This window comes from Dipodomys ordii, unplaced genomic scaffold, assembly GCF_000151885.1.
Source record: "Dipodomys ordii isolate 6190 unplaced genomic scaffold, Dord_2.0 Scaffold7, whole genome shotgun sequence".
NCBI classification, from domain to species: Eukaryota; Metazoa; Chordata; class Mammalia; order Rodentia; family Heteromyidae; genus Dipodomys; species Dipodomys ordii.
Window position 1 is genome coordinate 5,327,407 of NW_012267223.1, and position 15,159 is coordinate 5,342,565.

At 41.7% G+C, this 15,159-nt stretch overlaps 1 protein-coding gene across 7 annotated transcripts in view; it reads right to left on the reverse strand.

The window, feature by feature from the left end:
* The window catches only part of Bptf (bromodomain PHD finger transcription factor), a 142,774-nt gene that overhangs the window by 58,305 nt on the left and 69,310 nt on the right, over positions 1 to 15,159 (reverse strand). For all 7 annotated transcript variants that reach the window (XM_013037929.1, XM_013037925.1, XM_013037928.1 and 4 more), the window contains 5 exons: positions 13,593 to 13,948; positions 13,073 to 13,204; positions 5,820 to 5,949; positions 4,929 to 5,067; positions 1,823 to 1,987 (listed from right to left, as the gene is read on the reverse strand). In XM_013037929.1, coding sequence (XP_012893383.1) covers positions 1,823 to 1,987; positions 4,929 to 5,067; positions 5,820 to 5,949; positions 13,073 to 13,204; positions 13,593 to 13,948 — 922 coding nt within the window. The remainder of the gene's footprint in view (positions 1 to 1,822; positions 1,988 to 4,928; positions 5,068 to 5,819; positions 5,950 to 13,072; positions 13,205 to 13,592; positions 13,949 to 15,159) is intronic.

Below are 15,159 nucleotides of genomic sequence, written 5' to 3' on the forward strand. Positions count from 1 at the left end.
GGAGGTTGAGATCTGAGAATTGTGGTTCAAAGCCAGCCTGGGCTAGAAAGTCCAGGAGAATCTTATCTCCAATTAACCATCAGAAAATCGGAAGTGGTGCTGTGGCTCAAGTGGTAGAAAACTAGCCTTGAGCTGAAGAGCTGAGGGACAATGCTGAGAGCCCTGAGATCAAGCCCCATAACAGACCCAAGAAAAATAAAATAAAATAAATTAGAGAATGTGAGTGCTGGTGGCGCACACCTACAATCCTAGCTATTCAAGAGGCTGAGATCTGAGGATTATGGTTGAGAGCCATCCTGGGCAGAAAAGTCCCCGTGAGACTCTCATTTCTAATGAACTATTCAAGAAAGCGGAAGTGCCCCTGTGGCTCAAGTGAGAGTGCTACCCTTGAACAAAAAGAGGCTCCAGGACAGTGCCCAGGCCCTGAGTTCAAGCCCTAGGACCAAAGTGGGGGAGGAAAAAAAGCTGGGCATTGATTGGTGGCTCATGCCCATAGTCCTAGCTACTCAGGAGGTTACAATCTCAGGATCACAGCTCGAAGCCAGTTTAGGAAAGAAATTCTATGATACCCTAATCTCCAATTAATCAACAAAAACCAGAAATGAAGCTGTGAGCTGTGATTCAAGTGGGTGAGCACTAACCTTGAGCAATAAAACTCAAAGATAATTGACCACACCCTGAGTTCCAGCCCCAGTTCTGAAATGCATGTGTGTATGCATGCACGCACACACAGGTAATGCTAAAGCTTTAAGGAAATATCATACATTTTGAAGTTTCTTTTTTTTCTTTTTCTGTTTTTGTCAGTTGTGGGGCTTGAACTCAGGGCCTGGGGACTGTCCTTGAGCTCTTTTGCTCAAGGCTAGCATGCTCTACCACTTTAAGCCACAGCTCCACTCTGGTTTTTTGAATGGTTAATTGGAAATGACTCTCACAGGGACTCTTCTGCTTGAGTTGGCTTCGAATCGTGACCCTTAGATCTCAGCTTCCTAAGTAGCTTAGATTATAGGAGTGAGCCACTGGTGCCTGGCTTAACGTTTCTGAAGTGCTTAAATAGATCATGGACAGGGTTATACATTATAAAATGTTAAAAAAAACACATATTCCACTTTAATACGCTCCTTTTTACAAAAGAGAAGTTTCTCAAAGGTTACACATACAGTTGCATTTAAACTAGTAAATTTCATTCCTAGATCTAGCTCTGAGAAGAACATAAATGTACAAAAAATAAAAACACCAAACTGGTTTATAGCTAAGAAGCAGAAACAGTTCAGATATGCCCTGTTAGAGACAATGAAATAATAAAACACTGGAAATAATAAACCTTGAAAACACTACACTAAGTCAGAGAAGTCAGCCACAGGACAACATATTGTCTGATTACGTTGAAATGTCCACCACAGGAAAATGCATACAAAGAAGAGACTGGTAGGCTGGAAGCATCTGGGAAGGATTGCAAGGTGACTGCTTGTGAGCAAGAGGCTTAATTTTGGGGTGATGAAAATGTGCTAAGGTTGACCATGAAGATGCTATGACAACTCCATGTCTAACCTTTTGTGAAACTTATCTTTTGTAACAAAGTAGAGTATGTATTAGATTAAGTGTTTAACCCTGTCCATGATTTATTCTAATCATCTCAGAAACTTCACAGGCTAACCACCTGGAACTATGTGACCATGGTCACATTAACTGGGTGAACTGTACATGACACGAATTCCGTTTGTTAATAAAGCTGTTAACAGAAGGACAAGTACCTTTCCTGAGGTGGCACCGGGGCAGTGCATTCCTAGGACGCCCAGGCGCCCTCCTCACGGACCCTCCTTACCTTCTTCCTTCTTCTCAGTAGTCTTTGACGTATCCACTTCACTCTGGCCTGCTCCTTTGGCAGTATCTTTTTTTTCACAATCAGATTCTGTTTTTATTTTTTTGGGACTTTGTAGACCTTTTTGTTTATCTGATTCATCCATATTTTCATCTCCATTATTTTTCACTAAAAAGAATCACATATAACAATTATACATATATATATATATAATATTCAATAATAGAAATTAACTATATATCTAGTCCAGTAGAAATAATCAAATATTTGCCAGTAAGCATATGTCATTATTTTTTATCACAATAGAAGTTGAAGGCATCCCATATCCTTTATCCTTCCCTGCTTGGGGGAAAAAAAAAAAAAAAACAACAACCAATTTATATGCTGGTGACATTCCTCTTCTGTAAGCATTACGAGTCCTGGTATTTCAAACAGGTCACTATGAAATGTTTGGGTTTCCCAGGATTAAAGGTCTTCTTGGGCTGAGGTGCATCTTAGTAATAAAATTTTTGACTAACATATGCAAATACCCTGAGCTTAAATTTTCCTGAACTGCAGTGCTCTTCAGCACTGGTCTTAGGGCTTGAAATCAGGGTCTAGGAGCTGTCCCTGAGCTTTTGTGCTCAAGGCTAGTGCTCTACTTCCACTTTTCTGGTAGTTAATTGGATCTAAGAGTCTCAAGGACTGGCTCTGAAATAAGATCTTTAGATCTCAGCCTTCTAAGTAGCTAGGATTACAGGCATGAACGGCTGGCTAGGAGCCTATTATGATTTCTATTTTATAAAGCATGTGGACTGCTGCTTTCTTTCCTGCCACCACCTGGGAGGCAGAGCTGAGAAAGACCATTTACCACTTAATGAGATAAAAGCCCAGGATTTGAACAATGGAAAACACTGTGTTAAAGAAAGTGGATTTAAAATAAATCTGGAAAATATAAATAATATGTATATTGATCAGCTGGATTTTATCATATAGGTCAAAGCCAGGTCAAAACAATTAAACAAAAAGCTCCTATAGCTCTCTATAATCCCAAGTGCTACATGGGGTAAAAGGAGCAAGGAAACAGTAATAAAAGAATCTTTTAATTATCTGTTGGAAGGTATTATAACCACCATTTGAGATGAATATAATAGATTACAGAATTGAGTCCTGGCTATTGCTAGTTCCCAAAGAGAAATAAGCCTTGGAAATTCTACTATGTCCAAGAAACTTTTAGCCCTATGAAATAGTGAGTCTTGTAGATACCTATTTTCCTGTTTAAGATAAACCAATATAATTTTTCTATAGAAACAACTTCAGTGAATCAGTCAGAAAGAAGCCAAGGCTGATCACTAGGCAAACATACAGTTTATTTTATACTAGACAATGTCCTCAATAGGGTTTCATAGGGATGAATACACCGCAGCCTGAATTAGCAAGTCTCACTGCACAGCTACCATGAGCTTTGCTGAAACCCCCTTAGATACCAAAAAACCACATGGCAGACAGCAAAAAGAGCTACAGAAGACATGTGTGCTGGCCAGGGTTCTACCTCCCATCACTGTGCTTAGTGTGTCACTCAGCCTATCTATGAAGTAATTAATCTAGTAATTCGAGGGGTTGGAGGCGTGGCTCAATTAGTAGAAGACTAGCCAATAAATGAAAGCCTCAGGTACTGAGTTTGAGTCCTGGTCTCTGCAACCTGAAATTCCTGAGTCTCTTAAAAGGCCACTTCTAAAATCTCAATCTATAATTCCATTCTGTAACAGTATTCTGGAAGCCCTTGTCACTTCTTTTCTGGGTTTGCTATGTTCAGGAAGAGTGAGCTTACCAGATAGGTGACTTCCCAAGAATTCAACTAGTATACGGATTTTTTTGTGTGTATCTACCACTTGAACTTGACCTGGGCACTGTCGCTGATATTTTGTGCTCAAGGCTAGTGCTCTACCACTTGAGCCACAGCTCTACCTCCAGATTTATTATGGTTAATTGGAGATAAGAGTCTCACAGACTTTCCTGTCCAGGCTGGCTTTGAGCCATGATCCTCAGAGCTCAGCCTCCAAGTAGCTAGGGTTACAGGCATGAGACACAGATATCCAGCTTAGAACAGATTTTTGACTTTGAAAAACAAACCAATCAGGTGGTTATCACTTTCATTTTATAAATATTTTTCTATCATATTTAAATTAATTCTTTAAAACCTTTAAATTAGAATCTTGCAAACTTTAGAGTTTAATCAGTCAACTACAATACTAATTTTGCATACTACTAAAAACTTCAGTAAAATGCTTTTATCCAAAATATGGCTGGCTGCAGGGCGAGGACTAGATTTGTAATCTGAGATACTCTGGGAGCAGAAACTGGGATAGCTGGGAAAGCTAGGACTTGAGGCTAGCCCAGGAAAAAAGTTAGCAAGACTCTTTCTCAATAAAACAAGTCAGATGTGTTGGCCCATGCCTGTGGTCGCAGATACATGAGGTATATGCAGAAGAATTGTGGTCTGAGACCTGTCCTGGGTGAAATACAAGATCTAACTAAACACACATGCACGCACACACACACACACACACACACACACACACACATGCACATGCACACACACACAAAAACAAACAAAAAAACAACAGATCAAGCCATGCATCGGGTGGTTCACGCCTATAATCCTAGATATTTAGGAGGCTGAGATCTGAGGATCACGTTTCAAAACCAAGCTGAGCAGGAAAGTAGTGTACAAGACTCTAATCTCCCATTAACCACCAGAAAAGTGGAAGTGGTGCTGTGGCTCAAGTGGTAGAGTGCTAGACTTGATCTGAAGAGCTGAGGGACAGCGCCCAGGCCCAGAGATCAAACCCGACGATAACGACAACAACAACAATAACGACCACCACCACCAAAACCAAAACTAAAATCAAATCGAAAAGGGAAGATGTGAATCAAGTAGTAACAGAGCACTGGCCTAGCCAAGTGTAAGGCTCTGTGTTCAAAATCCCAATAGTATAAATAAGTATAAACAATAAAGTTAATATACTATGAATTTCTAAGAAAATAATACATATCAAAAATTGTTCTGCATATAAATCAACATTCCTACTAAAATATTACATATAGCATAAAATAATTCACCACTTACTTCCTTCTAATGGCTTTCTGTAATTCACATTAGTATTGCCTGGCAATTTAGGAACAAACCTATAAACATGAGTTTTACTAATCCAGCTCCAACCACCGTATCCTGTTACTCTGTATTCCTCTCCTTTCTGTTTCCACACCTGGATGAATGCAAACACTTCTGTTAGACAACATGGTTAAAAAGCATGTAGAAGTTCATGCTTGGTAAACAATACTAAGAATCAAACAAATTAAAGGTATCAACTAGTCTCATGGAATCAAACATTTATGGATGAACGTATCTTTTTTCTTTTCTTTTTTGCACCAGTCCTGGGCCTTGAACTCAGGGCCTGAGCATTGTCCCTGAGCTTCTTTTGTTCAAGGCCACAGAGCTGCTTCTGGAGTTTTCTGTTTATGTGGTACTGAGGAATTGAACCCAGGACTTCATGCAAGCACTCTACCACCAAGCCACATTCCCAGCCCCTCATTCCTTTCTAAAATGAGAAAGTGAAACCAATTTTCCATCTGTATTCCATTAAAAGAAATCTATGCTAATAGCTGGGTACCAGCTAGGTACAGGCTCATACCTGTAATGCTAACTACTTACTTAGGAGGCTGAGATCTAAGGATCAGAGTTCAAAATCAGTCCTGGCAGAAAAGTTCTTGACACTCCTCCACTTAACCAACAAAAAGCTGAAAGTGGAGATATAACTCAAGTGGGAGAGTGCCAGCTTTGAGCAAGAAATGTATGAGTGGGAGGCCCTGAGTTCAAGCACTGGTAGCCCCACTGCTAAAAAGAAAATGAAATGTATGCTTAGAAAAGTACCAGAAAGATGAACTTCATCACACCTGTATTAATTACTCAATGTCTCAGAAGTGGCCAGCTCAGCTGAAGAGGATGGAGTTGTGTTACCTGGTGTTTGACAGGGAATGTGTACTTCACCCATGTGGCCTGCTGCATTGTTTCTTCCTCTTCCTGCTTCTTCTCCTTCTTCTTCACTTTCTCCTTCTCTTCTCTCTCAATGGATGTCATCCTGTGTAACCTACAAGCAGAAAAACAGAGTTCTATGTAAACTTTCAAAGAGGTAAATAAAAAGCTGAAAATGCAACACAGCAAATTAGGCACAAAAGCAAAGGCTGGTTAATTATAACCCCAGAACCCCATCTTATCTATCAAAAGTAAGTAGAAGTACTGTATCAAGAAAAATCAAAGTACAAAACAGCAAAAATAAGGAATGCTACCTTGCTGCATGTCTGCTTCAAGGAAATGCTCCTGTTTTCTTCCATGCATTTGCTAATCCTGACTACTACACATTTCCATAAAGGGTACTGACCACACTCAGAACTCTGTAATCAGCAAATCTTTTCATGTCAGAACACAGATTAAAAAAAAAAAAAACCGACAAACAATAGGCAGGTATGGTAGCCCACACCTGTAATCCCAGCACTTGGGAGGCTGCAGCAGAAGTATGAGGAGTTTGACACCAGCCTGAACTACATGTGAGATCCTGTCTAAAAAAGAAACAAACCTTTCTCTCTCCTTTCTTCTCTTCAATTTCTTTTGGACAGTCATGGGACTGAAGTCTGAGCCTGGGCGCTGTCCCTCAGCTCTTCAGCTCAAGGCTAGTGCTCTACCACTTGAGCCACAGCGCCACCTCTGGCTTTTTCTGTGTATGTGGTGCTGAGGAACCGAACCCAGGGCCTCATGCATGCAAGACAAGCACTCTACCACTGAGCCACCTTCCCAGCCCCCATCTCCTCCTCAATTTCAAGAAGGCTTTGTATGCTAATGACAGGTCCTCAGCACACAGCCTTCTGCAGGTGAGGGTTCATGCACTAGCTGCATGCAAGCAGTACCGGGACATGCTCCATAAAAGTTCCTTTAGCGTCTCATACACTAACAGGAGGAGACAACAGGGGTGGGTCCCCATTAGAAACTCATTTACGTACTGAAACACCATCCTTTACCAACACTCTTGAAACTAGGGAGTAAAGCAAGCTCTAGAGCACTGCACGTGAGCAAGCTAGCAGTCTCAGTCCTGCACTAAAACCATCCTATGCCAGGACCAAGTTTTATGGCTCTGTGTTTGTGGGCTGCTCTGCACTCTGAAAAGCCAGGTCCAGCAGTGACAGAGGCCAGGAACGGAGTGCTACGTGGACAATCACATCACAGTGAAACTCCAGTAGTCCATAGCTGTGCTTGGTGCTCAGTATGGACAGTGGCATTTGTCTATAAGGCAAGTTTGTCTGTTCTCATCACTAAAAGCTGCACTTTGCTGGGGTGGTAGTGTTAGAGGCGATCTGTGATGCTAACAATTGCACTGACACTGAGATCATTCTTACAGAGAGAGGTAGCATACAGGCAGCTTGGTAGTTCAGTGCGGTTTAGAAATGTCTGGCACTAGATGACACTGTCCCTTGTACAACACCATGGTCACATGGAGCAATGGAGTGCTACCTCACCCATAATTTCCATGTACTGCTCAGGGCCCTGTAGTCTTTAGCTCTGTGACTACACTGAAGTTACAACTCGTTAACGTATGCCTCTCATCCACAAGTGGGGATATCCCTCTGTGTGGATTACAACAAAAATTCGTGGCATTTAATGCAATGTAGCATGTATTGCCCAATTTTTTTGGGGGGGAAAGGGGTAGGGGGAGCCAGTCCTGGGGCTTGAACTCAGGGCCTGGGCATTGTTCCTGAGCTTCTCTTCCTAGCACTCTACCACTGGAGCCATACCACCACTTCTGGCCTTTTCTGTTTATGTGGTACTAAGGAATCAAACCCAGGGCTTCATGCATGCCAGGCAAGAACTCTACCACTGAGCCACATTCCCAGCCCCGTAGTGCACAATTCTGAGGAACAATTTGGCCACAACTGAAAAGCTAACAAGCTGTGTCATACCATCACTAGAGTATCAAACTTCCAAACTACCAGCTCAACTGAGAGGGAAAAAGGTACTTTCTTATCACTCTTTAATTATAAGAGAAGGAATGGTTTTCATGTCTACTAGCCTTTCATATTTATTTGTCTGTACAATGTCTGTTCAAATCCTTTGTCTTGTTTGTATTGGACTAAATTAATCCCTTTCACTTATCAAAGGTCTTTGTCAAGGGAAGTTTTCCATTTGTGGTGCAAATATTTTTCCTCAGTGTGTCATCTGTATTTAGAGTTTGATTATAACAAAATTTTTTTTCCACTCAATTTTAAATACATGTGTCCATTTTTCTCCTTTATGGCATCTGGATTTTATATCTGTTTAAAAAGAAAGCATCACAACAAAAATATAAATTAATTCATGTTTTCTTGAGGTCTTTTAGGCAGGATTTTTTTTTTTTTTGGGTCCAGTCGTGGGGCCTGAACTCTGGGCCTGGGCGCTGTCCCTCAGCTCTTCAGCTCAAGGCGAGCGCTCTACCACTTGAGCTACAGCACCACTCTTGAGGTCTTTTAGGTTGTTTGGCTTTTAGGTGGTTATTTTTTATTTAATTTTTTGGTTGGTTGTGGGGCCTGAACTCTGGGCCTGAGTGCTATTCCTCAACTCCTCAGCTCAAGGCTAGTGCCCTACCACTTGAGCCATAGTGCCACTTTAGTATTCTGGTGGTTTATTGGAGATAAGAGTCTCACGGACTTTCCTGCCTGCGCTGGCTTTGAACCACCATCATCTAATCTCAGCCTCCTGAGTAGCTAGGATTATAGGCATGAGCTGGGTGCTGTCCCACAGCTCTTCGGCTCAAGGTGAGTGCTCTACCACTTGAGCCACAGCGCCACTAGCTTCTTCCTCTTCTGATGTATAATGTTCCACAGAAGTTCACATTTTTAGATCTATTGCTAAATTCCAGAGTCTACTCCACTCCACTGCCCTGCTTCTTCTATAGGACATTTTCCAAATATGCTCTAATTCCTGACTGTTCACCTTTCAAACAGGATCCCATTATGCAGTCTAGGCTGGCCTCAACATACTATCCTCTTGCTTCCCACTGCCTCCTGAGTGCTGGGATTATAGGAATGTACCACCATGCCTAGCTCTATATCTAGTCTTGGTATCTATTCCCCTTTGTGACTATTCTTGCCTATCAATTTTCCTAGATAAAATGTTATCCTCTTGATCAAGACTTGCATAGCCCAAGGAGAGAAAATCTTATCCACAGGGCTATATATTTCAAGTTTATAGTTACAAGGTATATATGCATGCAAGTGAGCACCAAGTAGTGGGATATGAACTCCTCTCAAGGCTGTCACTCTACCATTTAAACCACAGGTCCACTTCTGCCTTTTTATGCACTGGACCTAGAACTTAAATGCAGGTCCTGGGCACTGCCTCTGAGATTTTAGGCTCAAGGTTAGCACTCTATTGCTTGAGCCACAACGTTACTTCTTCTGCCTTTTATTTTTTGGTGGTTAGCTAGAAGATAAAAGTACCAGAACTCTCCTGCCTGGGTGGGCTTCAAACTGTGATCCTCAGATCTCAAGCTTCCTGACAGAACTACAGGCATGAACTACCTTCTTCTTTTTTTTTTGCTAGTTACTTGAAGATAAGGTTTCAAGATTGATTAATACAGATACAGGGGTTTGAACAACAAAGGAACATCCCCCCCTTTTTTTGATGGTCATAGGTCTTGAACTCTGGGCCTGGATGCTGCCCCTCAGCTCTTCAGCTCAAGGCTAACACTCTACTGCTTGAGCCACAGCGCCACTTTTGGTTTTCTGGTGGTTTATTAGAGATAAGTGTCTCATGGATGTTCCTGCTCAGGCTGGCATTGAACCGTGATCCTAAGATCTCAGCCTCCTAAATAACTAGGGTTACAGGCGTGAGCCTCTGGTGCCTGGCACATCCCCAGTCCTTTTCTGCTTTAGTTATTTTTAATGGCTAGGAGCCAGCCTTTGACAAGGACCCCGACATGTCCTGTAGAGCTGGAATCACAGGTGTGTACAACGACATCCGGCCACATTTACCTTATTCCATTACCAGTCTTTTCCAAATAAATTTGTGATTTTCTACAGAAAATCCAATGAAAAATTTTAATACTACTGAAATTCACTTAATATGTTAACAGGAGAATAATTGAAATAGGCAAGACAATAATTCTTATAAAGAACATTAGATATTTTCCCATTTTTTAGGTATTGTTTTCAACAAAAATTTAGTACATTTCTCAAAAAGATCGTAATTTATCATTACTTAAAAAATAACCTACGCTGGGAATGTGGCTTAGTGGTAGAGTGCTTGCCTGACATGCATGAAGCCCTGGGTTTGATTCCTCAATACCCCATAAATAAAAAAAGCGGGAAGTAGCACTGTGGCTCAAGTGGTAGAGTGCTAGCTTGGAGCAAAAAAAGCTCAGGAATGACACCCAAGTCCTGAGTTCAAGCCCAAGACAGCACCAAAAAAAAAAAAGAATCAACGAAATATATTTTTTACAAAACTATTATATACTTACTTAATAGTATAAAGTGAAAAGTAAGAACCACTTTATGTTTCCTGACCTACTGAAAGGCTGTCACCATTATTATAACTCTGGCTGTTTTACTTGGGCAGGGAGGGTATGTCTTTTTGGTGCCAGTATTAGGGCTTGAATGGTTTTTCATGCTCTGGCTACCACTTGAGCCACACTGGTTTGTAGCTGATTGGTTAGAGATAAAAATCTCAAATGCAGATCTTAAGACCGAGGCTTCCTGAGCAAGCAGGATCACAAGCACAAGCCACTGCACTTCTCTACTTTTGTCTTTGTAATCCAGATTATTTTTTTTCCTAGTTTGTCATTATGACTAGTCTCCTAAACGTTCTTTTTTTTTAGGCTGGCTTTGAACTATGATCCGTAGATCTCAGCATCCCAAGCTGCTAGGATTATAGGCCAGAGCCTGGTCTTCTTTAAAGCCTTTTTGGCAGTCCTGGGTTTGAGCTCAAGAGGGCTAGGTGCTTGCCAGGCAGGTGCTCTACCATGTGAACTACCAGTCCTTTCAGTGCTATCTTCAGGCCAGCCTGGAACTCTGCTTCAATAGTAGCTGGAATGATCAAGTGTAGGCCACCACATCCAGCTTACCAACTTTTTGCCCAGGCTTGCTCAAACCTTGATCTGCCTGATTTCAGTTTCTCAAGTAGCTTGGTTTACAGAAATGAGACACTGGAGGCTGATCTATATATATTATTATTAAATTTTCTTTTTTTGTGTTAGTTGTGGGGCTTGGGGCCTGGGTGCTACCCCTGAGCTTTTTTTTTGTTCAAGGTTAGTATTCTATCACTGAGCCAGGGCTTGACTTCCAGCTTTCTGGTTGTTAAGTGTTTCATGAACTTTCCTGCCGGGCTGGCGTTGAACTGTGATCCTTACCTCTTAGCCTCCTGAGTAGTAGGACAACAGGCATGAGGCACCAGTGCCCAGCTGTATTTATTTATTTTTAAGATAGGTTGGATTGAAATTCCCAATCCTCCTACCTCAGCCATCAGTGTTGGGATTATTAAGTGCATACCACTATACCTGGCATTTTCTATCTACTATTAAGCTACGTTTCTGGCATTTGTAATAACTGTCAAGAAACTGCAGTTTTATTTAAAAAAAAATTCTATCAGGGATAAAATAGAAGTTTCAAGCCACAAAATTTATCTGTTTCCAAAAACTACCTACTCAAGACACACAGTCCTACTTGGGAGCTGTATGCTCTTTTGCCAGACATCTAAATCTAGATGAGTATATAAGTCAGAGTAAATTCTTAAATATGTAAGTGCTTAATTCCAGCAAAATGTTTTTCACTTTGAAAGCATTTTTAAATTAAAAAAAAAGCTGGGCGCTGGTGGCTCACGCCTGTAATCCTAGCTACTCAGGAAGCTGAGATCTGAGGACTTGGGCAGGAAAGACCGTGAGACTCCTATCTCCAATAAACCACCAGAAAAAAAAAAAAAAACGGAAGTGGTGCTGTAGCTCAAGTGGTAGAACGCTCGCCTTGAGCTGAAGAGCTGAGGGACAGCACTCAGGCCCAGAGTTCAAGCCCCACGACTGACAAAAAAAAAAGGCTGGGAAGGTGGCTTACTGGTAGAGCGCTTGCCTCGCATGCATGAGGCCCTGGGTTCCATTCCTCAGCACCACATAAGCAGAAAAGACCAGAAGTGGAGCTATGGCTCAAGTGGTAGCCTTGAGCTGAAGAGCTGGACAGCGCCCAGGCCCAGAGTTCAGGCCCCACGACCGGACCCCCTTCAACCCCCCCCAAAATGTGCTGCTTTGGGAGCTTGAACTCAGAGCCCAAGAACTATCCCTGAGCTTTTTGGCTCATGGATGGTGCTCTGCCCTTAAGCCACATCTCTACTTCTGGCTTTTTGGTGATTAACTGGAGATAAGAGTCTCCTGGACTTTCTTGTCCAGGGCTTCAAATTGTGATCCTCAAATCTCAGCTACGATTTCAGGCGTGAGCCACAAGCATCCAGCATAAAAATATTTTTGAAGTGGGGTGCTGGTGGCCCACACCTGTAATCCTAGCTACTCAGAAGGCTGAGATCTGAAGATCATGGTTCAAAGCTAGCCCAGACAGCAAAGCCCATGAGACTCTTTTTTCTTTAAAAAAAACAAACAAACTTATTTATTTATTTTTAATTATTTATTTTTTGTCAGCCTGAACTCTGGGCCTGGGCACTATTCCTCAGCTCTTCAGCTCAAGGCTAGCGTTCTACCACTTGAGCCACAGTGCTACTTTGGCTTTTTTGCTTATGTGGTGTTGAGGAATCAAACCCAGGGCCTCATGCATGCAAGGCAAGCACTCAACCATTGAGCCACCTTCCCAGCCTCCATGAGACTCTTATCTCCAATAAACCACTCAGAAAACTGGAAGTGGTGCTATGGCTCAAGTGGTAGAACCCTAGCCTTGAGCTGAAGAGCTCAGGGACAGCACCCAGGACCAGAATTCAAGCCCTATGACCAACAACAACAACAAAAAAAGTATTTTCCATTTTATGTATTTGATCTCTTTGGTCTTCATTACAATACCGCACACAGAGAGGTTCAGGAACAGTGCCCAGGCCTTGAGTTCAAGCCCCAGGACTGGACAAAATAAATAAATAATTAAATTAGTAAGACCGAAAAGGCAAATGAAGTCCTTAATATGATCTCTTGAACACAGTAACTTTAATTATTGATGAACCAGCATTTCAGAGAATAGTGTAGTTACTCAGAATTTTCTCACCTGGTGTGTCCTAAAGATTCCCGCCATATTGGGAGCATCACAACTGGTTTGACTGCACACTCCAAAATAGCCAATGCCAATGCAAACTCTCTGGGTTTGCTACACATCTGAACTGCCTTGATCCAATTTGCCCTAAATTTCAGAAGAAAGGAAAAATAAAGCTACAATAAAGAACAATGACTTCATCTTATGACACATATGAAAAAGGTTCCTAGGTGATAAATACCAATAGAATGGAAGCGGAAAGTTCTAGCTCACAGAAATCATAGATTTGAAACACTGGAAGGAATCCCAGAGATCATTTAGACCTCCCAATTCCTTGGCCTTCTAGAATGTTCCTGGAATTTTGGCTTCTACTAACTTCCTGTCTTTTGTACAAATACAGAGTTCCTTCATTTATAACAGCATTTTAATTGTACAGTTGTATGCATTAATAAGTAATAATAGTATACAGATACAATAATCATTTCCTAAGTATCTAGCATGTTTGCAGCAATAAATTAAACATAGTTTCCTCTACCTGTGTGAAGCCCAATTGGGATGAAGAAAGGAAGAAGGGATGTTGCTTTCGAGCTGGGTGATGGTCAGTCTCAGAGTAGATATGGTAAGAACTTTGGACCCATGGACAGAGCCATTCCATTTGAACTCTCCAGCTGGAGTCAGGCAGAATTTATGTGCAAGATGTCTTCTCTTATCATGATCTTCCCTGTGCTGGTGTTTATTCAAAGCAAATGAATTGGTGGAATACTGATTGTGGTAGACTCTATACTTCCCTTCTTGACCCAATTTAAAATAATTGTTGATATTTCCTTTCATGACCACTTCCTTCTTGGTGCTCAACCGTGAAATTTCTCCTTGAGAGTTAACTACCAGTACCTGACCAAGAAAACAAAAAGAACTCATTATTAATGTTAAAGATGCAAATTTTGCCTAATCAACTGTCTTTCAATAACGACCACCATTCCAAACAAGATACATTTTATAACAGATTTGTTGAAGTTGAAAAACTTAAATGAAAACTAGAGCTGAGGGTGGCAGTACACTCCTATAATCTCAGCACTCAGGAAAGTTGAGACAGGAGTAGCACAAGAAGCTCAAGGCTGGGCTGGGAAAGTGGCTCAGTGGTAGAGCGCTTGCCTTGCATGCCTGAGGCCCTGGGTTCGATTCCTCAGCACCACATAAGCAAAAAGAAAAAAGCTGGAAGTGGCGCTGTGGCTCAAGTGGTAGAGCACTAGCCTTGAGCTGAAGAGCTGAGGGACAGTGCCCAGGCCCAGAGTTCAGGCCCCACAACCGGACCCCCCCCCAAAAAAAAAAGAAGCTCAAGGCTGTCTTGCTCTATATAATATAGTGAGATTGTTTTCTTTTAAAAAAAAAAAGTGCCAGTTAACTGTTTAGAACTAAATAAGCAGATATGCCAAAAAGAGGAAAAAATTAAATATTGTATGATAGATACTGCTGATGACTATGTTCATGAATCTCTAACAACCATGAAACTAAGTGTGTAAATCCTTTAACCTATCATTATGCCAAGTTTACATTCCATGCTTTAGGACTACAGGAGGGCTTTATGCGTACTAACTCCTAACAATTCTATTTCTGTCTGCTCCTTTCATCATTCTAGCTTCAGTTCAAGAGCCATGGATACTTTAAAGATAGTATTTTCAAAAAGTTGATCTCAATTCTCTAGTGGACTATGAAACTAACAGTAGGTCTTATTCAATTTTTCCCCCCAGTTTTGGGACTTGAACTTGGGGCCTAGGTGCTGTCCCTGAGCACTTTTGCTCAGTTAGTGCTCTACCACCCTGAGCCACAGCACCACCTGTGATTTTTCTGGCAGTTAACTGGAGATAAGAATCTCACAGGGCTGGGAAGGTGGCTCAGTGATAGAGCACTTGCCTTGCATGCATGCATGAGGCCCTGGGTTCAATTCCTCAGCACCACATAAGCAAGTGGTAAAGCTCTAGCCTTGAGCTGAAGAGCTGAGGGACAGCGCCCAGGCCCAGAGTTCAGGCCCTATGACCGGACCCAAAAAAAAAAGAAAATATCACAGCAATTCTGACATAGTAAGGAAAACACTATGTCGGGAA